Source organism: Natator depressus, chromosome 3, assembly GCF_965152275.1.
Source record: "Natator depressus isolate rNatDep1 chromosome 3, rNatDep2.hap1, whole genome shotgun sequence".
Classification (NCBI taxonomy): Eukaryota; Metazoa; Chordata; order Testudines; family Cheloniidae; genus Natator; species Natator depressus.
This window is the reverse complement of record NC_134236.1, coordinates 167407376-167432635: the sequence shown is the minus strand read 5'-3', so window position 1 is coordinate 167432635 and position 25260 is coordinate 167407376. Positions and strand designations below refer to the sequence as shown.

At 44.8% G+C, this 25260-nt stretch overlaps 1 protein-coding gene across 2 annotated transcripts in view; it reads left to right on the top strand.

Annotated features, from left to right (window-relative positions):
* Window positions 1-21413, top strand: part of FLVCR1 (FLVCR choline and heme transporter 1) — a 37570-nt gene extending 16157 nt beyond the window's left edge. The window contains exons 9-10 of one of the 2 annotated variants that reach the window (XM_074947121.1): window positions 2112-2179; window positions 21198-21413. In XM_074947121.1, coding sequence (XP_074803222.1) covers window positions 2112-2179; window positions 21198-21230 — 101 coding nt within the window. In that variant the 3' untranslated portion in view covers window positions 21231-21413. Of the gene's footprint in view, window positions 1-2111; window positions 2180-3656; window positions 4990-21197 lie in introns of those variants that run through there. The other variant, XM_074947120.1, reaches the window with a different exon arrangement.
* Window positions 21414-25260: the final 3847 nt, after the last annotated feature.

The following is a 25260-nucleotide window of genomic DNA, read 5'->3' as shown; positions in this document are numbered from 1 at the left end:
ATGGTCCTTTCTGGCCTATGAAAAGCTCCAGGTGTTTTTAATTGATTTCAATGTTTTTGGAGTGAATGACTCTCTCTAGTAGTTGCCCGAGGTGATCACTCTTCTAAAATAGAATGATCCAATAATTGTATAAACAGACAGCGCACAACTTTATTTTGTGAAAAAGAGGTTTCTTTGTATGAACTTGATCTGCCAGTTTGGAGGTAAAACCACAAATTCCTTCCAGCTGCCATAAGAAAAGGGATGGAATTGCCTAGTTATGGTAGCTGCCATCACTGATGGCTAATATCTCATTTTCTGGAGATTTGACTGCTAGAGGGATATTACTTACAAAATTATGAGAGTAAGGAGTTGGCTAAAATCTGTAAAACTAGTTGCTAGTGGTAGATTTATGTATTGTTGAGCCATCAGGTTTGAGTAAAGCTCAAGAGAGTTCAAAGTTTTATGTGCCTCATCACTACAGTGTTGGATTGCACATATCCACATGTGCAGGTGGTGTGTGTATTGGGGGATGGGGCTCTTGTGCATATTGGTGTTTGAGTGTGATAAGAGATTTTTGCCTGTAGGTTTTACTGACAAGCTTGCAAGGCTGTCTTATAAGATCTCATGTTATCTGAAGCCATATATATGTGGGGCATAGACAATTCTACTAGTAATTGTCTTACGAATTACTTTTTTTAAAAATGGTTTTTAGCGGTGTGCTATTAATGTGCAAAACATTCATGTCTTGTAGCTGGTTTTTGAGAACTGATTAGGCATTCACTTTTTAATGACTTGTTAAATTTTTGGATGGCATTGGCATTCTGCACATTTATTTTTTGTCTGCAAGGGCAAAACTGTCCATTATGGAATATAATGAGGAAAAACTAACCTTGTTAGCCAATTAGAAATACCCACCACTGAGAGTGGGCTTAAGATAAGAACCTTTTGATTATGAGGAATGCTGAATGTCAATTGGCTGGTGAGGAAATAATAGCATTTTATGTGTGTATGAAAGTTTACCCTCACTAGCTTGAGTTTGATTCCTTGGCTTAGGGACCTTTTTAAAGGTAAATTATCCAATGAAGAACTAGAAATTTGGTGGTTACTGTAAATAGGCCTATAAAGCTTTATCAGCCCATAAAAGTGAACGATAGCACTGCCTCACTTTTGTAGTAATCCAGAACATTTTTGATACTGTAATAACCCTAATACTTATATAATGTGGTGCAAAGAAACTGAAGCAAATCATGCTTATTATATAGACAGGAGGTTGTTTATGCCTCAGATAAAGTGGCTTGCTCAATGTGCCACAACAAGTCAAATGCATGGTTGGAGTGTGGGATTTTTTGATCTTGGGCCTGTGCTTGGTTCACTAGACCACACTTGTAATTTAATGCATTTGAATGTCAGAGCATGTTGCTTTGAAGAGAGGAACTGACTTGGAGGAAACTTAACTGAGAGTGATTCCTGGAGTACTGTGTCCCACTGACATGCTTTCATTCCCCAGTGGGTGGCTTGATAGCATTCTTTTCTGGTGGTCTGATGTTGAGTAAGAAATCCCTGGACATTGTGCACTCAGAGGGAACGTGGGAGAGGTGCTGGGGCGTGGAAGTAGATGCTTTCCCTCTAGAAATAAAACTGTTCTGTTCTTTCATATAAGAGATTCTGTACAAAAGTCTTCTATTCTGAGGGCCTTCTTCTGAGTGATTTAGAGACACGCAAACAGCCTGACAAGACTTCATTATGGGCAGCTCTAACGTTCTCAGACTAGAGAAATTACTGTTTGGTTCACAAATTTATACCTGGGACTTACTCAGTGTACAGGGAAGTTTACATGTGTACAGGGAAGTATTTGCCAAAAACATCAACATTCACCATGCCCCTACTGATGTCTTAATGTGGTTAAGAAAATGTCATATGTAAAAACTTGTTAAATGACTTCTGTGAGGGACAAGTTTAAAACTTGTGAAGAATATGGGTAGGTGAATAAGTCAGAGTGCAAATAAAGAAATCTCTTTTGAACAGGTGATAAAGTAACTGCCACATCTGTGCCATAGTGGTACAGCCAGTCTCCTGGAATGGTCGCGGTATGTGAAAGTTGGGGGTTACAAATGTTTTCTTTGTTTCAGCCTTAATCAAATCAGATTTGCGGAGACAGACTATAAATTCTGGGATTTTGAACACAGACATTAAAGCTGTAAGTGATTTAACCTTTTTTTATTTTGATTATATTATTGCACTTTAATATTTGACTTGTAATTACATGAGTATTTAACATCAAAATACAATATGTGACTGCTTCCTAATTCAGCTAGAGCAGCTGATACACTTTAGGACCTTCCCTCGGTTATCTGATTATTTCTCTATGTAACTGATATGTGTATATCTCTTAGCGGTTCTTCAGAATATAGGACAGTGCCACCTGTGCCTTCAGAGTTTCCTCTATTCTTAATAGCTGGTATTGGTCTCCATATTGCTTGCTGCAGATTAGCCCTTTAACTGCATCAAAATTTACAGTGCTTACTGCAAAGAGCTTTTTTTAAGTATAGGCTTAGGAGTATATGCTATACATTTGGCATTTCTTCCCTTTAAGTGAGATCCACGTATGTATGAAAGAGAGGCATGGTAGAGTTTCATGCCATGGTGAATTTATTGAGTGCGGTTTAGGTGTATCCCAGGGATCAGCAACCTTTGGCACGCAACCTGTCAGGGAAATCCACTGGCGGGCCAGGACGGTTTGTTTACCTGCAGGGTCCTCCGGTTCGGCAGATCGCAGCTCCCGCTGGCCACAGTTCGCTGCTCCAGGCCAATGGGGGCTGTGGGAAGCAGCAGCCAGCACATCCCTCAGCCTGCGCCGCTTCCCACAGCCCCCATTGGCCTGGAACGGCGAACCACGGCCAGTGGGAGCTGCGATCGGCCAAATCTGCAGACGCTGCAGGTAAACAAACCGTCCTGGCCCGCCAGTGGATTTCCCTGATGGGCTGCGTGCCAAAGGCTGCTGATCCCTGGTGTATCCCTTTGCTCTTTTTGAAGTGAGGGAAAGTTGAGCAATAAGCATTGCTTTATGTTCTTTAGTAGATCACAAGATGCGTATTCCTAGCTGTTAGCTTTGCAATATATTTCATAGTCACTAGTTGTTTAAATGAGGGTAAACGGTTGAAATTTTCTATCCTGTATTTTTCTTGACCTTCAAGGAAATGAAGATGCCTTTGTGAAGTCTTACTGTAACAGCATCTATCACATAGTTTTCTGCCTACTTTAGGTAATTCACGTGTACCTATAAGTTACAGCAGGATTTCCTTATTTTCAAGATCCTCCTCTACTGTATTTAAATACAGTGGGGATGAACTGAATGTTAATCTCAGTAAGATCCATGTCAACACTCCATCTGTAATATAGATGGGAAAATTATATAATATATAGGAGATCTAAATTCCATATAATTTTTAATCGTAAATTGAAGGGGGAAGGGAATCTGTTTTTTTTTTTTTTATGCCTTTCTATTATCTAACTCAAACTAATTATTCACCAAATCTAGTTTCTAAAACAGTAATGTAGTCTAACTGGCTATATGAACTGTAGAATTTAGTGATTAGTCTCATTGTTCACTGGTAAACTGAAGTCAGGGATAGCTTCATTTGTATAACTACTTAATCCCTTAATTCTTTCTGCAGGTACCAGTTGACAGTCCTACAGAACATGAAAAGAATAATACTGAGTTAAAATACCAGTCAGAATCAGCCCTGTGAGGCAGAAGGAAAATACTGTAGAAACGCACAAGTTTCATGTAATAGTGAAGTGCACTAATTAGCATAATCACTGGATTTGTATGTATGAGTCGTAAGAATTTTGTTAGAATATTGGTGTGAGTCGTTCAGTATTACTGAATGAAGATGCACAATTCATTTTGTCTAAGGCATAAATGGTTTTAACTTTATATTGAATATTTATCATAGCTGTTTTCAAATTTGGTAGTCTTATTGGTAAAGGTTTCTTTGAATGCTGTCCACCCTCCTGAAAGCAGTGCACGCTCAGAACCTCATGGTAAAGAAACTTGCATCAAAAATATAAATGTCATAACAAATGGCCAGTCAGTTTTAAATGAAGTCAATACATTTGATGAATTCATTTGCGCAAAGTCACTCTTTCCTAATGCACAATCTGTTACTGGGGAGAGAGGGACTGAGCAGACACACAACTAAAAGGGATTGATATTTTAACAGTATTTTTTAATATAAATGTGTTGCAAATTTTAAACCAGCCCTTCTGTTTGAGGGATCCTGTCTTTAGCACAATACCTAGAACAAAAAAATAATTGCAGGCATGAATGTGTCAGAGTGAAATCTGAAGCTTTACCTGCCTTGGGGAAAACCACAATATATGAAACTTTTTGGTACCCCAATACAGGCAAGGGGAAACACTTTCTGCATGAATTAATCATAATACGTACAGGAGAGACTTAATAGCGATCTATTGAATATCGAAACCCTTTCACAAAGGTAAAGTGGTCATAGGCAATGGAGGGCTATGACTTGCTGTACCTCCATAAAATGCTCTGAATGCTACTTTAGAGAGCTGGTGTGAGAGAAGTCCATGTTTACAGAAAGATGGTGCCTTTGCTGCTGAACGCTGTACCCCGGAGCCTTGGCTCAGTCGAAGTTATATGTGTTGTCTTGTGTTGCCGGGGAAATTCCATTGCACAGGTTTAAACACCTCCTCTGTGTATTTGCTAACTTAACAGAAAATGTCTTCCATCCTTTCCATGCCTCTGCGTCATGAACTGTAATGATCGTCTCTAGTTCAATGCTTGTGTTTATCATGTAACTTGCAAACAACTTGCTTAGAAGTAAAACACATTTGTCCTTCAGTCCATACAGCTTTAAACAAATTGTGAAAGGGAAGTGCTTCACGACCTCCGTGCTCTTTGTACTGTGTGTGATAAATAAGGTTGTGATTTTGTCACACTGATCATGGAAATTATGAATTTGAATAAAGTCTGTGAAATCTTGGAAATGGTTGTAAAACATATTTGATTATGCCCCCGGACAGAGTGGCCTTGCAACCTGGTGCTCAGGGTCACAGCGCTACTCAGGTTTGACCCCATTTACTTTCTTTCCCCATTTACAGAGGGGCAGATGGACCATAGCTGATTGGTGCTGTGAGCTAAATGCACTGAGTCACAACAGCTGGAGTGGGGAGCTGCTGCTGTGGGGTGAGCTCACTCTATAACTCCCCCAGGCCTCGCCTTTCAGCACCCCTCACTATGCTCTTGCATGTATTGATGTAACAAAAACTACATTGTTTAACTTTCTGTGACTTATCACTTTTGCCCGCACCTTTTCTGTGACATTTACTGAATATTTCCATGCCCAAGTCATAGTATTAATCATAAATATAAAGGGGAATTAGGCATTGCAACCCCTAATTCCCCAACTAATAGGTGCCCTGCTGCCAGTGGAAATAACAGCCCCTGAGTTAATTGCCCAGGCTCCCTATGCATTGCATTGGGAGAGTTAGATTCCTAAGAAAGGGATTTTTCAGAAGGCAGCAAAGTGAATGGGAACCCATGTAAGCTAGCCAGGAGTGAAATGCAGAGGAAGGGGGTGGTGCTCAGGGCCCAGATCCATCTCCGTATTTATGCTTTTAACTTCCATTGATCCTGGTTGCTAGGCACTTATCTCAGGTTGGGATTCTTAGCTGTACGTCCTCTCCTGGACTTAGGCCATATCAGCCCATTCTCAGGAAAAACTGGAGAGCGCAAGAGAGGCCATCCCATTATTGCCACTATCCCAGTAGTTATGGCATCCAACTGGGAGACCAGTTTTCAGATCTCTGCTCTGCCTGATTTGGAGCTGGGGCTAGAACCTCAGGTCTTCTACCAACCAGGTGACTCCCTTACCACTAGGCTATTGGCTATTCTTGGGTGGATCTTTCTGTTAGAGCTGTTCCACTTTGTATTAATAATGAAATATTCTTTTAGGATAGAGAGAGAAAAAGTAAGAGTGACTGTATAGCCTATTGGTCAGGGCATCTCCCTGAGATGTGGGAGATCTGGGTTCAAGTCCCTGCTCCAAATCATGTAGTTTGGGGATTCAAAGCTCGGTTTTCAGCATCCCAGGTGAGTGCCCTACCCATTGGGTTTTTAGGTATTCTTGGATGCACATATTCCAGCCAGCCCACCCCTAAAATTTTGACCTGTTCACCGCCTCCCTGGCTGTCTTCTGTGCAGGTTAGGCATGCTTTATCATTTTGGGTCTTGCAGGTGAGATAGATAAGGGAATGCCACATTTGAGAATCCCCGCTGGGTCTTAGGCATGAGGTAGGGCTCTGAGCAGCTTGTTAGCAGCATCAGGTGTTAGGGGGCTTTGCATATGCCCCCTAGTGGAAACCTGCTGGATTATGGGAATAGACACCTACGGGGATAGGCAGCAGCTGAGCAGTGGTTTTGTGAATGTCAGTGGTGCTTAAACGTTGGCATTAGGCACCCAAAGAGTCAGTTAAACACAAAAGTTCCCTTGTGAATCAAACAGTTTGTGCCGTAAGCCAACAGAATGCAGGGAATGAAAATCTAACAGTAACAAATTTATTTGATGGGTAGGAAGGGGGGAAATGAAGGATCAAAGGAGGAAAGAAGAGTGAGGGGACAAAATAAGGTTGTTTGTATTGTGAAGTTTTCCAAGTGAAATTGCAGTGTTTCTTTTCCCTTTTAAACACAGCACATTCTAGTCTAAAGCACAGGATCCATTCTAGCATCTTAAGGGTTTAATTTCTTGTTCATTTCTTGTGAAGATTTCAAAAGTTCCTGGTTTGGGATAGGGAGTTAATGCTTCTGTGTTATGTGGGCCCTGGTCTAAAAACTCTCCGTGGTTGTACTTTTAAGTGCCCAAGTTGCTGATGAAAATGGGAGTTAAGCGCATTTGAAAATGTTACCTCTGTTCAAACCAAGTAGTAGTAACTGAAGCAGTTGCAAAACGAAGCACCACATAGATTAATTCTAAGACCCTGTCAGTGCTGTGAAAAAGACCTACCTTGTATTAGCTGAAACTTCTTGGAAATATTCCCTTGTACCTCTCTTATAGTACAGTGAGAGTCTACAGATTTGATACTGTTGATCATATGGCCTCTAAAAGCTACCCAAGTGGTTATTTCCAGACACAATTTAAATTCTTCCCCTTCCTTCTCTACACAATGTCTGAATGGAGAACCCTGACCTGGACCAAGAGTGATATGCAAATAAGGAGGGGATATCCTGCAACATTACTTCCAGGGAGTGTTAGAGTGAGGGTTGTGAGTTCTAGACTTGCTAAGTGGCGCTAAGTAATCTGCTCTGCCCTTTCTTTACCTAATGCCACCCCAGCTTTCCAGAAGCCCCTCAGCTTTAGGGAGTCAGCTAGCTTGATAAGAAATGCTCTGTCTGTAGTTTTCTGAACAAAACCACAGGCTGAGCTAGGACTAGAACTGTGCATTAAAGATAGACTGAGTGTTTGAATAAGATCAGCGTGTGTTGAAGCAGCCCTCTTCCAAAATAGGCCCCCTACTCTTTTTTTTTTTGCCAGTTATGGTGCAGGATGGAAACAGGCTCGCTCTCCTGCTTTTGGCGAGATGGGGGAAAGCAATCTGTAATTCAGTTGGCATATAGATACTTGGGAGAGAATGGGGGCACCATGCTTCCATGATGCCACTCTCAGCAATTTAATTACTTGTTCCAATGTGAATTGCTCCCATGCTTTTTGACTGAAATACAATCTGGTGATACCAACATTTCCAGCCTGCACAAGCAAGATAAAAAGTTCCAGAAATGTGCTTGTGGAAGCTTCCCTTGTACAATTCTGGCTGGCTTCTGCCGTTCTAGAAATGGTGCAGTATCACCAGTTCATTCCTTCTCCCCCCAATCTAGATATTGTAAAATGCCAATATCTTGGTCATTGTCTGCAGCTGCCGTGTACTTGTGCCATTAAAAACCTTCAGTAATACAACCCCATTCTCCCAATGATCATCTTATTCCTAGGCTGTGCTCCTGTTTTGTAACCCCTGCCATGGGAGACCCTCGGCAGTACACAACCCATACTAAAGACCTGTCAAGAAAGATAGTGAGCACTAGAAGCTTTCAGTGATTTCAGTGGAAGGGGTAAGCGCTTGGCAATCTGAAAAGCAGCCCACTTTTATTTAGGAACCCAAATATGGACATAAGGCTCCCAACTTTCAGCTCCCAGTTTGAACACTTTAGTCCTTAGCTTTCTTCGTAGTATTTAGGGCTGGTCTACACTAGGAACTTACATTGGTATAGCTATGTCTCAGCCCTGGTCTACACTACGAGTTTAGGTCGAATTTAGCAGCGTTAGATCGATTTAACCCTGCACCCGTCTACACGGCGAAGCCATTTACTTTGTCTTAAAGGGCTCTTAAATCGATTTCTGTACTCCTCCCCCGACGAGGGGATTAGTGCTAAAATCGACCTTGCAGGGTCGAATTTGGGGTACTGTGGACTCAATTCGAAGGTATTGGCCTCCGGGAGCTATCCCAGAGTGCTCAATTGTGACCGCTCTGGATAGCGCTCTTGACTCAGATGCACTGGCCAGGTAGACAGAAAAAGGCCCACAAACTTTTGAATCTCATTTCCTGTTTGGCCAGCGTGGCAAGCTGCAGGTGAGTGCAGATCTCCTTAGCAGAGGTGACCATGATGGAGTCCCAGAATAGCAAAAGAGCTCCAGCATGGACTGAACAGGAGGTACGGGATCTGATTGCTATATGGGGAGACGAATCCGTGCTATCAGAACTCCGTTCCAAAAGACGAAATGCCCAAACATTTGAAAAAATTTCCAAGGGCATGACGGAGAGAGGCTATAACAGGGACCCGCAGCAGTGCCGCGTGAAACTTAAGGAGCTCAGACAAGCCTACCAAAAAACCAGAAGGACAAAGGGCTGCATCTTCTATGATGAGCTGCATGTCGTTCTAGGGGGTGCAGCCACCACTTCCCCACTCTTGTACTTTGACTCCATCAATGGATTATTACGCAACAGGGATGTGCATTTTGGGGACGAGAAATAGTGCACAGCAAGCAAGCGGAGAAACCGTTTTTCCCAAGAGCCAGGAACTGTTTCTCACCCTGGACCTGGAGCCAGTACCCCCCGAACCCACCCAAGGCGGGCTCCCGGACCCGCCAGGCAGAGGAGGGACCTGTGGTGAGTGTACCTTTGTAAATATAATACATGGTTTAAAAGCAAGCGTGTTTAATGATTAATTTGCGGCCAGTACAGCTACTGGAAAAGTCTGTTAACATGTCTGGGGATGGAATGGAAATCCTCCAGGGACATCTCCATAAAGCTCTCCTGGATGTACTCCCAAAGCCTTTGCAAAGGTTCCTGGGGAGGGCAGCCTTATTCCGTCCTCCATGGTAGGACACTTTACCACGCCAGGCCAGTAGCACGTAGTCTGGAGTCATTGCATAACAAAGCATGGCAGCGTATGGTCCCAGTGTTTGCTGGCATTTAAGCAACATCCGTTCTTTATCTCTCTGTGTTATCCTCAGGAGAGTGATATCATTCATGGTCACCTGGTTGAAATAGGGTAATTTTATTAAGGAGACATTCAGAGGTGGTTGTTCCTGCTGGGCTGTTTGCCTGTGGCTGATCAGAAATCTTCCCTGCTGTTAGCCACTTGGTGGGGGGAGGGGTGAAGTGATCATCCCAGAGAATTGGGTGTGTTGTGGGGGCGTTTAGTTGGGTTTATGCTGCACATTAACCTGAAAACCGCAGCCCCTTCTTTTAAATGGCCAACCCAACAGCTATTTGGTATGGGAAATGAGGGCACTGCTGTTTGAAACCATTCCCACATGTTATGAAGGTTAAAGAAGCCAAAAGACTGTGGCTTACCATGTCTGCCTGCAAGCTGAATTCTCTTGCCCGCCGTCCCTGTGTGTGTGATCTCTCACACCAAACTGGCAGACCCTCAAAAAAGAGGTAAAATTCAACCTTGTACCAAATGCACACGTGCTATGTAATGTTAACAACAAGGTTCACCCTGAAAGAGTCTACCCATTGTCCTCTAAAATGTGTCTTTTCAGCTACTACTCTCCCTTTTTTTTGCTCCCGCAGCTGCAAATGTTTCAATGCTCACACTATCATCTCCTTCCCAGAGGCTAGCGAAGATTAGAAGGTGAAAAAAACGCACTCGTGATGAAATATTCTCTGAGCTCATTCAGTCCTCCCACACTGAAAGAGCCCAGCAGAATGCGTGGAGGCAGACCATTTTAGAGTCCAGGAAAGCACAATATGAACGCGAGGACAGGTGGCGGGTTGAAGATGATAGGTGGTGTCAGCTTGCTGACAGAAGGCAGGAGTCAATGCTGAGGCTACTGAAGGATCAAACTGTTATGCTCTGGCATATGGTTGAGGTGCAGGAAAGGCAGCATGAGCACAGACCCCTGCTACAGCCCCTGTGTAACCAACCACCCTCCTCCCCAAGTTCCATAGCCTCCTCACCCAGACACCCAAGAATGCAGTGGGGGGGCCTCTGGGCACCCAACCCGCCCAAGAGGACTGCCCAAGAAACAGAAAGCTGGCATTTAATAAGTTTTAAAGTGCTGTGTGGCCTTGTCCTTCCCTCCTCCCCCACCCCTCCCGGGCTACCTTGGCAGTTCTTCCTATTTGTGTGATGAATTAATAAAGAATGCATGAATGTGAAGCAACAATGACTTTATTGCATCTGCCAGCGGTGATCAAAGGGGGGGAGGGGAAGGTGGTTCGCTTACAGGGAAGTAGAGTGAACCAAGGGGCGGGGGTTTTCATCAAGGAGAAACAAACAACTTTCATACCATAGCCTGGCCAGTCATGAAACTGGTTTTCAAAGCTTCTCTGATGTGCACCGTGCCCTCCTGTACTCTTCTAACCGCCTGCTGTCACTGCGCGTAATCAGCGGCCAGGCAATTTGCCTCAACCTCCCACCCCGCCAAAAATATCTCCCCCTTACTCTCACAGATATTGTGGAGCGCACAGCAAGCAGTAATAACAATGGGAATATTGGTTTTGCTGAGGTCAGTAAACTGCGTCAGTGTGCTTTTAAACATTCAAATGCACATTCTGCCACCATTCTGCACTTGCTCAGCCTATAGTTGAACAGCTCCTGACTACTGTCCAGGGTGCCGGTGTATGGCTTCATGAGCCATGGCATTAAGGGGTAGGCTGGGTCCCCAAGGATAACTAGGCATTTCAACATCCCCAGTGGTTATTTTCTGGTCTGGGAAGAAAGTCCCCTGCTGCAGCTGTTCATACAGACCAGAGTTCCTGAAGATGCGAGCGTCATGTACCTTTCCTGGCCATCCCACGTTGATGTTGGTGAAAAGTCCCTTGTGATCCACCAGTGCTTGCAGCACCATTGAAAAGTACCCCTTGTGGTTTATGTACTCGCTGCCTTGGTGCTCCGGTCCCAAGATAGGGATATGCGCTCCCTCTATCGCCCCACCACAGTTAGGGAATCCTCTTGCAGCAAAGACATCCACTATGACCACATTTCCCAGAGTCACTATCCTTGGTAGCAGCAGCTCAGTGATCACATTGGCTCCTTGGATTACAGCAGCCCCTGCAGTAGATTTGCCCATGCCAAATAGATTCCCGACTGACCGGTAGCTGTCTGGCGTTGCAAGCTTCCAGAGGGCTATCGCCACTCGCTTGTGAACTGTGAGGGCTGCTCTCATCTTGGTATTCTGGTGCTTCAGGGCAGGGGAAAGCAAGTCACAAAGTTCCATGAAAGTGTCCTTACGCATGCAAAAGTTTTCCAGCCATTGGGAATCATCCCAGACATGCAACACTCTGCGGTCCCACCAGTCTGTGCTTGTTTCCCGGGCCCAGACTCGGCGTTCCACAGCATGAGCCTGCCTCATTGCCACCATGATGTCCCCATTGCTGGGGCCCGTACTTTGAGAGAAGTCTGTGTCCATGTTCTCATCGCTCTCCTCACAGCTCTGCCGTCGCCTACTCGCCTGCTTTTGCAGGTTCTGGTTCTGCATATACTGCTGGATAATGCGCATGGTGTTCAGAACGGTCACAACTGCCGCGGTGATCTGAGCGGGCTCCATGCTTGCCGTGGTACGGCATCTGCAGGAGAGCAGAGTGGCAGCAGGAGCGGCGGGTGGATGACTATGCTGACAGCAGTATGGCGCCTGCGTGGAAAAAGGCACAAAACAATTGTCAGCCGTTGCTTTCACAGAGGGAGGAGCAAGGGGTAGGCTGGCAGCAGATGGTGCAGTATGACTGCTAGCTGTCATCATCTCCTGGGTGCTTGCAGTGCAAGCTAGAGCAGCCTGAGGCAGAATGGCCCCCTCAAGGATTAAGCTCACAGCCCTGGGTTTAGTAGGCCAATGCTCAAACCACTGAGCTATCCCTCTGCCGATATTCCAGGCAGGACTGAATCTCCATTAGACAAAACTTAAAGAAGAGAATGACCTGAGTCACTCCCATTTATGTCCAGGCACCCCTGACAGACCTCACCGAGGTCTGCCAGGAGTACCCATGTCTGCTCAGGCGCCCCGACCAACTTCACCAAGACCAGCCAAGAGCACCCAGGAGATGACGAGGACGGCTACCAGTTGTAATGCACCATCTGCTGCCACAAGGCCATGAGCTGCTGCTGTGTAGCAATGCAGTCCCGCGTCTGCCAGCACCCAGGAGACGGACGGTGACGGTGAGCTGAATGGGCTCCATGCTTGCTCTGGTATAGCGTCTGCATGGGTAACCCAGGAAAAAAAGGCGCGAAACAACTGTCTGCCGTTGCTTTCAGGGAGGGAGAGAGGGAGGGGCGGCCTGACAACATGTACCCAGAACCACCCGCGACAATGTTTTTTGTCCCATCAGGCATTGGGATTTCAACCCAGAATTCCAATGGGTGGCGGAGAGTGCGGGAACTGTGGGATAGCTACCCACAGTGCAACACTCCAGAAGTCGACGCTAGCCTTGGTACTGTGGACGCACTCCTCCAACTTAATGGTCTTAAGTGGGGACACACACAATTGACTGTATAAAATTGATTTCTAAAAAATAGACTTCTATAAATTCGACCTAATTTCATAGTGTAGACATAGCCTCAGGGGTGTGAAATTTCAAACCCCTGAGAGACGTAGCTATACCAATCTATCCCCCAGTGTAGACAGCGCTACAAAATTCTTCCGTCAACTTAGGACTAGTCTACGCTACGGGGTTAGGTCGATGTAAGCTGCCTTGGGTCAACCTAGCTGTGGAAGTGTCTTCGGTTAAATTTGGCTCCCGCTGACATAAGTGTCTCTCTATGCCAATTCAGTAACACCACCTCCTTGAGTGGTGTAGAGTCACGGTCGATGTAATTAGGACAACGCAGTGTCAGCGTAAACACTGTGTTGCTTATGTTGACTTTTACTGGCCTCCAGGAGCCATCCCACAATGCCCCACACTGATAATAGAATTAATGCAAGCAGTCCTGGTGACGATGCGCATTGCCAGGCGTGCGCACACACAAGCGATTTAATAACTGCGGTGGCTGTATGCTGATGTAAGTTACATCAACATAATTTTGTAGTATAGACATGGCCTTAGCTACCACCTCTCTAGGAGGTGGATTACCTACACCAAGGGTAGGCAACCAATGGCACATGAGCTGATTTGCAATGGCACTCACACTACCCAGGTCCTGGCCACCGGTCTGGGGGGCTCTGCATTTTAATTTAATTTTAAATGAAACTTCTTAACATTTTAAAAACCTTATTTACTTTACATACAACAATAGTTTAGTTACATATTCTAGACTTATGGGAAGAGACCTTCTAAAAATGTTAAAATGTATTACTGGCATGTGAAACCTTAAATTAGAGTGAATAAATGAAGACTCGGCACACCACTTCTGAAAGGTTGCTGACCCCTGACCTACACCAATGGGAGAGCCCTTCTTGTCGGTGTAGGCAGTGTCTAAATCGAAGTGCTACAGTGGCACAGCTGTGGTGTTTTAAGTGTAGGCGTATCCTTACCCTCTGGCATCCTTTACTCAGAGTCCGTGAACTTTACAAGCGCTACAAGAACAGGATCTTCTCAAGCTGGATTGCAGCCTTCCCCCAGGGCCATATCATTTTGTCTTCATTCACCGGAATCTGCATTCCCTTCAACCAGTGTCGCTGCTGACATTATCAGAGAAAGCTATAGTTACTGAGTATCACACTTAACAGATTGATTATCAAAAGCTTTATTAAGTAGCTGAATTTCACTGCCTCACTGCCACTTTTTCCATGACTTCATTCAAATATCATCCAATTTCTAGGGATTCCACTACTGCATTTTAGGGTTTGTCTTAACTTTCCTGAGTGTCCCTGTGCAGACAAGTCAACTAAAGCTGTGGTCAATGCACTTTAGTTAAAGCTTATTAAATCGCTGTGTGGCCGCTCTCATTCAAAAGTAAAGCAGCCTTAGTTCACTGTGGGATTAAACTACAGCAAACTAAGGCTACTTTACTTCCGAATGAGTGCGTCCACACTGGTTTAATGCGCTATAAATTATGCGCGTTGACTTCATGCCTTTAGCTGAACTTTCCTGAGTGTCCCCATGTACACAAGGCAGTAGGTTATAAGGCAATTGGCCTTTATTCTAGTACTAGGCTTCATTGCAGTGTGGCACTCACTTCAGCGTATGTTTCAGTCAAATTACCCGGTTTCAGAACCCCCTAATTTTTCCTCTAGGTATTTTTTTTAGTATGATCCATATGGGTGTATTAGTGGAGATGGGCTTTTTGTATGGCCATCGGTGGTTCTTCATTTGCATTTCCCTTAATTTCTCATGGCCATTCACCCCTGTGTTGGTTCCCTAGATTTGTCTTTGTATGCTTTTAATGTATTATGTTTTTTAATTGTTGTATTTTATAATGTGTAGTTATAGTATTGAATTTAACACCTAAAATGTAATAACCTGGGCTCAGTGCTGACCCTTCAGGTCCTTAGTACTTACCACACACCCTTTTCCAGAACTCCACCCAAAAGGTGTGAAGCTTCACACACAGCAGAGAAGCATATATACACGTACACCCATGCTTTGCCCAGTCTGACATCTTTATGCTCTTCAATTTAATCCTGTTCAGCACAGGAGAGTACAGATTCTAGAAAACAAATGTATGAAAGCACAAATGTCTCCTGCTTTCTATCGCCCTTTCCTTGTGAGTCCTGGGGGGACCATCTGGGTCCAGGAGGGCAGGGTGTCCCCTCTTCATGCTGGCTGTTGCACCCTGGCTGAGCTCTCTCTTATGGAGCCTCTTCCCAGCTTCTGTGACCTTGCTCACTCTTTCCTGCACCATGCTTCCTCTTTCTGGCCCATCTTCCTGTGTGTTCCTTCCTTTAAAACCCTCCTTGTCCACTGATCTCTCTCGTTCTCCTCCTGGTAACTTCCATTGGTCCTGCCTTCTCCCCTCCCCCCCTTCCATTTGCTGGGCTAAATAATCTTGGCCTTTGCTTTCTCTCATCAAATACAAGTCCCTCTGAACTGCTAACCGTCATCTTTGCCCTTTGATTATATCTTTTTCTAGGAGAGCCAACTACAGCTGGACCCATTATTCCAAGGGAGTGTGAGCCATTGTTCAGGATAATGTTTCAGGTTCTGATGGCTGCTCTTAATTGTGGCAGGGGGCAGGAAAACCCAGCAAAATAGGAGAGTGCAAAGGTCACCTTCGCAATTCCCTGATCTTCAGCAGCATTGTGTTCAAGGATTTAGCCCATTGTTTTCTGTGATCTGACCAAATAAATATGCCAAGTGTTAAGAAGTGCTGAGCAGCAAAAGCTACTGGTGAGGTCAACCTGTGGAACTCTTTGCCGGAGGATGTTGTGAAGGCCAAGACTATACCACGGTTCAAAAAAGAACAAGATCAATTCATGGAGGATAGGTCCATCAATGGCTATTAGCCAGGATGGGCAGGGATGGTGTCCCTAACCTGTTTTCCAGAAACTGGGAATGGGCGACAGGAAATGGATCACTTAATGACTGCCTGTTCTGTTCATTCCCTCTGGGGCACCTGGCGTTGGCCACTTTCGGAAGACAGGATACTGGGCTAGATGGACCTTTGGTCTGACCCAGTATGGCCGATCTTATGTTCTTATGTCAAGAGGTGAGGGTGCTCAAGTGTCTCTGAAAAGCAGGCTGCCCATTGAGGGGCCTAACCATGGGTTTAGGTGCTTCACTTTGGGCACCCAAGTTTGAAAATGCTGCCTTGTTTCCCTAAACCAGAGGTCCCCAAACTGTGGGGCATGTCCCTGGAAACTTTGGGGGGAGGGGTGGGCCAGCCCCCATGTGGGGTGGGGTGGGGTGGGAGCGCCATCCAGCCCCTGCCTACCCCTCCCCCCCCCGAGTTCTGCTCCAGTTCTGCCCACAGCTGCATCCCTGGCTCCCGGCCCTGCCCCTAGCCCCATCCCCAGCCTCGGCGTGGCTCACCTCCTGGCTCTTCCCCAGCCGTGGCCAGGCATGGAGCTGCACGTGGCCGTGGGCCCGGCTGCCAATCTCCACCATAGCCCAGCTGCGGCTCCACTCCTGCCCCCGTCTCCAGCCTTGGACCCTGGCTGTGGCTCCTGCCCCAGCCCAAGCTGTGGACTCAGCCTTGGCCCCCTTAGCCCTGGCCACATTACATCCCCCCGCCCCGAGCCGTGGCCCCACTCCTGGCCCGGTCTGGGGGGACAGATGTGTGTGGACAGGGGTGTGGGGGGCACGGCCCTCAAAAGTTTGGGGACCACTGCTCTAAGCACTCTTAAGGCTGCTGGTAGTGACCTTCTCTGTTCTCAGTAGGGATGGGATTTTAATTCTTAACAGCAAACTGTTTAGCAAACTGAATAAGATGAAAGAGATAGTGGTCAGGATCATTTTACAGTTGGTTGGCCAAGCTTGTGAAGGCCTTACACTCCACTGGACAGTATTTCTGTGTATCTGTCAAATACATGATAACCTCTGGTGCCAGAGTGCTAGGTAGGAAACCCTGAGTCAGCACTCTGTTCACAGCCCCTCCAATCAGGCGTAGCATAGCAGATTGGAGCTGATGAGGCAGACCTGTGCCTAATTTGTGGGTGGGGCAGGGAAGAAAGGCTAATTAAGCCATTAGCCAGAGCTCACAAATTGGCACAGGAAGGAAATGAAAGGAAGGAAAGCAGACAGTGGGACTCAATTATAAATAAACTGCCCAGGGTGGTGAACCAGCACAAGGCTCTCTGAGTGGTTTGTTGACTGATACAGAAACAGGACTGAGGAAGCCAGTTACACCTCTGAACATCGCATCTGAGCAATTCCAAATTTTCAGGGAATGTTCTAGGCATCGCTTAATGGAACCCTATTGATTTTGGGGAAAACTGCAAGGAAAAAAAAAAGGGGGGGAATGGGGAACATATGGAACCCCCGGGTGTTTAGCAGACCCACAGCTTCAGTCACGTCTGTGATGGGCTGTAGATCAAAGAACTGATTGATGGCAGCCATTAATGCCTTCCAGCATAACAAGCCCCCTATCTCATCTCTGCTCATCTTCCCACCAGAGCTTAACACCGTGTGACACCCTGAATGACTAATCTCCTAGATTGAAAGAAAACAAATCATAATGGTTTGGTGGGGTTGGGGAGAATAGGGGAAGCAGGTGCACACAGAGCCACTGTCATGGGGGAGAAATGGAGGACTCTGGTATGAGGGGAGGCATAAATGGGGCATACAGAGGCCCTGGCAAGTGCTGGGGGAGAGGGGGTTATAGAGAGCTCCTGGCATGGGGGGGAGTATGGGGGAATGTGGGTGTTGAGGGAGGGGAAATGGAGGCATGCACACAGCCCCTAAGATGGGCAGGAAGTGGGGGGACCTTGCTGGGGGGAGGGGGTAACAGAGGGCACATAAAACACGTGGCCAGGGGATTGTAGGACCTTGGTATGGGTGGAGGAGGGATGGGGGTACACAGAGCCCGTAGTATGCGGGGGGAAGTGGAGGGTGTGGGATTGGGAATGCACACGGCTATAACCAATCGAAGAGAATGGGGTCCTCGGTATGGGAAGAGAGGAATAAGGGGCACATAGAACCCCTGGCAGAGAGAAGTTGGGGGAGAATGGTATAGGGGAAGGGGCTCACAGAGAGCCCCTGGTGGGGGGAGACTGGGGGATACTGTATGATTCTGGCAGACCAGGTGCCAGCTCATGCCAAGGTCCCCATGTTGCCACCGCACCCTGACATATATAGCTGGAACCAGTCTGGCTCACCTGGGTGTTAGTATTGTTAAAACCGGTATTAGAATTATAAGAATGTGTTTAGTGATTAGACTTTATGGAATGCTTGTAAATTGCTGCACGCATTAATTTCACTTACATCATCTGTATCCCATATTGTAAGGTAATATTTGAGCTGTAAGCCTCTGTAACTGTGTAAATTACCAGACAGGAGAGAGACACTATCAATGATTTCAGTGTTTCTTTGTACTTCCCCATCTGTCTGTCTGTATCTCTCTCTTGTCTCTTATACTTGGATTGCAAGCTCCTTGGGGCAGGGACCATCTTTTAATTCTGTGTTTGTGCAGTGCCCAGCACAGTGGGGTCCTGGCCCATGACAGGGCTCCTAGGTGCTGTAGTAATACAAATTATCATAATAATAAGGGAGGAGGTTAGGGAGGATGAAAGAGGATTTGTGGAAAAACAGAAACCCCGACATCTTTTCTTAACTGAAAATGTTACTGGGAGGGGGGAGAAAGGAATTCAGTGGGTGAGACCCACACGGACTCTAATAAAGCTACCTTCCTTACCCAGTATTAACAGGGTTTTCTTAGGAATGTTAGGACCATACAACTGCATTTCATTTGAGTCCTCCACCAGCTGAACCTCTTCATGCGAAACCTAGACAGAGGGAGCCCTCCACCGTTCAGTTCATGCCCTTGCACCTAGCAGTCCAAAGGACTGTTTGCAAGCCATTGATAACAGGAATAATGTCCACAAGTGTTCCCACGGCTGCTGTGGCCTTCATATATGCAAAGTAGGATAGGGCACTAAGGGTTTGATATATGATAGGACTGAATTTATTAGTAGAAATGTTCAAATTCATGAACAGATTCTAACTGGAAAGTATAATATTATAAGATATATATCTAATCTATATCTATCTCAACATGGCTACAATACTGCAAACAATATTATGATACTTTGACAATTCATAGCATTCCCTTGCGTTTATATGATATCCTGAGAATATGATTCTTTTTGGACAAGATACGAATGTTAATATCATGCTGCTACTGTGGTACTGGAGGTAAGATTTTAAATCCAACCTTTCAACTCTAAACCCTCGGTTGGCTTTGTGATTATACGGAAGGCTCTTTTTTGTATCACACTTAGATTAGTTGGCTGGTGTTAAATATATAAACAAGTGTTTTTAGCCCCTTAGTGGAATTTACACTGCCCATTAGGGAAATGGGGAGCAGCTGGCTTTGCAAGCATAAATCATCTGAGTGATGAAAGTGTTACACAGGGAAATTAACAGCTGTGTATGGAGCAAAAAACCTGGGAAGAAAATAAATGTGCATAGTTTGCTTTAGGATTTGTATGTCAGGGTGGGGAAGTGCCCTACGAACACTGATGGAAGAATCACCACTGCTGCCTCTGATTTAAAAACAAACCATAAATCATTATGGAAGTGCTAGTGAGATGCTGGTCCAGGCCAGCAGCACCCAGCTATCCCCAGCCTGTCAGCCCCAGAGTGGTCTGTTAGCTTTGTTCCTCATCTGGGCCTGCTGCTTATTCCCCACTGAAAGCCACAAGCCCATTTGCAAAATCACAATAATTTCTGTGTATGCCCTGTAACTGTAGCCATGTTAGTCCTAGGATATTACCTCACTCCCCTTGTCTCTCTCTAATCCAGTGGTTCTCAAACTATTGTACTGGTGACCCCTTTCACATAGCAAGCCTCTGAGTGAGACCCCACCCCTTATAAATTAAAAACACTTGTTTATATATTTAACACCATTATAAATGTTGGAAGCAAAGCGGGGTTTGGGGTGGAGGCTGACAGCTCACTATCCCCCATATAATAACCTCACGATCCCCCATGTAATAACCTCGCAACCCCCCTGAGGGGCCCTGACCCCCAGTTTGAGAACCCCTGCTCTAATAATTTCCATGGCAGCCTATTGTGATGTTAGGCAGAATTATATTGATTTTGCTAGAGGCAAGAGGAGGGATGGCAAGAGGGAGGTGGTGAAAGCACAAGATTTGGAGAGATCTGACAGGCTTTTCCACTGACTTCCCAAGGGACCTTGAGCAAATCATTTAATGGTTCTGTGCCTCAGTTTCTTGATCTGTAAAATGGGGATGATGATAATACTGATCTTCCATTCTAGGGTGTGGTGAGGTCAGGCTTTGAGCATCATTCCCAGAGGGAAGTACAGTCCACGCAAAGGGGATATTTCATTTAGGGTTCAGGACTCATGCATCCAATAGTTTTTGCCTCCCAGGATTCCCACACAAACACTTCCTAAAACCTGGCCTGGATTATACAGTCATGGAATGGAGTGTTGACTCCCCACAGGAATTTACCACATTACGGAACTGCAAAGTGTGATCATTTATCATATCTTTCTGCGGGAGGAGTGAACAGAAATGAGCAAAAATGAACGGGACAGAAACAAAATCCTGGATGGAAATAAGCAAAGAAAACTGAGGTTGAATATCAGGAAACATTTCCTAATGGTGATATGTTAGGTGAGGGACAGTCTCACAAGAGAAGTTATGGAAGCTCCATTATTTGGTAATTTAACATGGGTCTAGGCAAGACGCTGGGGAATATACAATAAAAAACAATCCTATATTGGATCCAATAAGTCTTTTCCCTCTCTAACTTGCATGATTCTACCATTTGGAGAGTAGAGGAGGGAGAGGAACTGAAAATGCTGATCTTTGGTTTCAATGCATATGAGTGGAAGCTAAAAGAACAGGTTAATGGATTTGAGAATGGGAAAATGGGCATATTCAGCATAGATTAGGTACCATCAGAGGTACTGTGCACATTTGTGTGTGTGCAGGTGGCATATAGGACACCTCCAACTGCTTCATGATAAACAAGGAGGGATGTCATTTCGGTGTATGGTACAGCCTAAAGCAACGCTCATTAAGGGCTGTGCTCCCACTCACAGCCTTAACAAACTGTTCGTTTGCACTTCACGTGTCAGCAAAACACTCAGTCTGAAGCCCAACACTATAATTGATCTCTCTCTAATCTAGAGTCCAGCACCCACAGCTCCTAGCACTAGATGAGAAAATACTTCCAAACGGAATGAGCACCAAACAGTGGGAAGATACAATATCATCTGCATCATCCACATGAGCCATCTGTGGGTAGTGGGGCAGCTGAAGAGGGACTCTGATGTCTAAGAAGAGATCAAAGCAGCTCTTTCCTGCGATGGGACTTTCCAAAACCCCAGGTTACGTCATTGCTATCAGATAGAAAGGAGAGCTAATAGACTTGTTTTGCCTCAGTATTCAAGTTTGGATCTTATCATCTTAACCTTAGCATTCTAAGATTAAAATCAATGGTTAAACAGAATATTTCCTCTCGGTCAGACAGAGCCCTAAGGCTCAACATCCCCAGCTACCTTTGAAACTGGAGATGGGACTCGAGGCGTAAAGTGTGGATTCTGATCTGGAATTTCTCAAAGTCTCATGCCACTTCTCAAAGTTTTGGGGGTTTTCACATCTGGGGTTTTGGTTCAGCCCTTTGAATAGAGTCAGCTGAGATATTCAGATCTGGATACGCAAAAGTTTCCCCCAAACTGGGAGGATCTTCAGGCCAGTTTTGGTTCAGGCTTTATTCTGACTTCTGGATAAAAACTCCAGACTCACAAACTCATCCATGGGGCAGCAGGTTTATTGGTAAATCTGTATATTACCTTGTCCACCAAGGGGCTCCAGATGGACAGTCCTTGGGGTCACAGCAATTGTGATAGTGGAAAGTGGGCTGGCTGTGTGAGTTGATTTTGATGGAGATATTGACACATTCCCAGCTGTAATTGCGTGGGAGAATAGAACATCTTCAGTGTGATGATGTTTGTATCATGACATTTAGATACCACATTGATAGGTATCTTAGAAATAGCCAAGAGAGATTAGATTACCTCTCCCTGCCATATCAAGACATTAACAAGGGGCCTAATCTATTATACTTTCTGTCAATATTATCTTCACTGAGGTCAACAGGAATTCTCTCTGAATGATGATGCTATGCCATGTCTTTTCCTCTAGGGGCAAATGTGGAAACACTAGTAATGGGCAGGCAGCCAGTTCACTATTTATTATTTATATAACTGTAGCCCCAGTTATGGACCGGACCCCACTGTGCTAGGTGCTGTACAAACAATGGGTCCCTTTCCCAAAGATCTTCCAATCTAAGTAATTGGCCTGACCATGGATTTTTCCTTCATTCAATATGGCAGCTAAATTGTTATTTAATTTCCTCCCTATGTTGTGCAGCTTGGTGAGACATTCCATTGGTCTGGAGGAATCCTGCCCCTCTGTTACTACACAGGTGCTAGATTTTGACAAAGTGTAACTCATGGCAGGCAAAATGCATCTCACTGAAGACAAGCATGAAGAGAGAACTGGATCTTTCAAAATAGTCTGAAAACAATCTTGTATTGTTTTTTCATTTTTAAAATCTCATTGGTATTTTGACTATAATAGGTTTGGCACCATTTCAGTAGATCCGAGGGGCTCCATCTTTATTGACCACAGTAGGCTGTCGTGCTAGGATTAGATCCAAAAAAGTCTATGCTCATGGAAGTCAAGTTCAACAAATGGCATAAAAAACAAATCCAACTTGCACTGCCCCTCCCTTCTTTTTGTATATTTACCCTAATCAGAATATGAATAGTTAAAGTACATCAACAGTCAAGCTGTAGATGAAAAGACCCTCATCTCTAGCTTTGGTTTGGTTTACTTGCCCTTGTGAGTATGATACGTAGTAACATTTAAGAACCCATACTCAATAGTCTCTTCATTATCTTTACAGGTAAATGGCAAGGGAGAAAAATTGAGTTTGTGACTCTTTCTGCTTGTGTATGATGTAGAAGGAAGGCCTGAAAGATTTATTTTGCTTGTTCTTTACCTTAGAAATATCAAGTTCTGACTTCTCTGTATTTTCTGGAGGACTCACTGGGGGTCTGGAGATCTAGTGGGATTATGACATTGCTAGAACAAGAGACTGAGACTTGAATAGTGGAGAAGAGAAGGGAAGGGATTTTTTACACAGACTGCTGAAAACTCTGTGTTTTGAAAAAAACACTTGGGAGAAAAACACTCTCTGCCAAAAATGTCAACATCTCTACCCGTTCACAGCTGAGACTGAGAAAGCTCCCACTTTGGTTCTCTAATCCTCCATGAAGTCCTCCAGCTAAATCACAGACAAATACATTTTTAAAAAGTAATGGTGTAAGCTGCCTCTCCTCCCCCCTAGTCCTCCTCCCCAAAATTACTCAGACCACATCATAAAAATGCAAAAAGGGCACAAACAATTATTTTCCTTTTCTGGTCAATTATAATTTCTAGCAGAATTGTCCATCTCAAGATATTTAAAACATTTCTTTCCTACGAAGTAAGGTACTCCTCAATAGGCCTGTCTATGCTAGAGTTTTCAGCTGTTTTAATTTGAATTAATTGATTGCCAATTAACTCAAGTTAACAAATTTAAGTGTAAATGTTAATCTAGGTACAACACATACATTTGTTCCTGGTTTGTCCTAAGAACAGACAATTGTGGAGTGTCTAGATTAGCATTTACAATTGTGTTTATAACTTGAAAACCCTATTATTTCATAGAGACCTTTCAGAACAGTAAAGGCTGATTGCAAGAGAATACGCTAAAAAACACTCCTTTTTGCAGAACTGTGACATTCCCCTCTGATGTTGTCTGGAGCAGCGATCTGCTAGGCCACTCCAAGACTTGACTCTGAGAGCCAGCCTTACCCTGCTCTTCTGTGAGAACCCCCACTCCTGGGCTGTTCACGCACAGCCTCTGGCATGTAAGCTGCTCCCAGCTACTTGCAAGCGAACGACACCAGCCACTATCTCCAGACCCAGACACAACCCTGGGAACCTCCGTTTTGCAGTGTCCAGTTATGTCTGCTGGATGCTGCAAGCTTATATAAGTTCATCAATTTAACAAATAAATTGATATGCACCAGGCTTGTTCTCCCGAGGAGAGTCTCTGACACACTGCAAACCAAATGCACTGCTTCAGGTAGAATAAACAAACAGATTTATTAACTATAAAGGCAGATTTAAGTGGTTATAAGTTGAAGCATAACAAGTCAGATTTGGTCAAATGAAATAAAAGCAAACCGCATTCTAAGCTGATCTTAACACTTTCAGTGTCCTTACAAACTTAGATGCTTCTCACCACAGGCTAGCAGCTCTTCAGCCAGGCTCTCCCCTTTGATCAGTTCTTCAGTCACTTGGTGGTGGTGGTGTCTGTCGATGTAGGTGGAAGAGAGAGAGCAAGGCAAAATGTCTCTCCCTTTTATCATGTCCTTTCTTTCCTCCTGGCTTTGCCGCCCCCCCCCATTCCGAGTCAGGTGAGCATTACTTCATTGCAGTCCCAAACTGCCCAAAGGAAGGGGGTGACTCCCTCGAGGGTCTAACAGATTCTTTTGTTGCTGCCTAAGCCAGTGTCCATTGTTTCTGTGAGGCTAGACTGGGTTTGTCCCATCCATGCCCTGATGAGGTGTGAACTGCCTCTCTGTTCTTGGGGAGTTTTTGCATGGGCTTGCGTTAAGCCATGAGGATACATTTTCAGCCTCATAACTATATACTGAAATTAAAACCTATAACTTTACTATACCATTACTGTAACAATTACTATAACATCACTATAATAACCATGCTCAGTGCATTATGAGCCTTCCAAAGACACTCAACATGACAAACTTTGCATTGGATACCACACAATCATTTTATAAAGATGAACATGGGGGGTGCTGGGTGTTCCCCGAGGTACAGAGCGTCACAAGAACACAGCAACATATGTGTAAATCCTCCAGAACTGCAGAATCCATAATATTACATAGTCCCTGCCACTGATCTGCAATATTGGGAAAAACAGGCAGATTTAGTTAAGCAGACAGCAAACTTAAATGTGACCGTTACTTTTGCTGTTGAGACAAGGTGGGTGAGGTAATATCTTTAACTGGACCAATTTCTGCTGATGAAAGAGACAAGCTTTTGAGCACACAGAGCTCTTCTTGGGGTCTTGTTGTTGGGCTGTTAATATAAAAAGGGATCCTGTTTGAGCTAT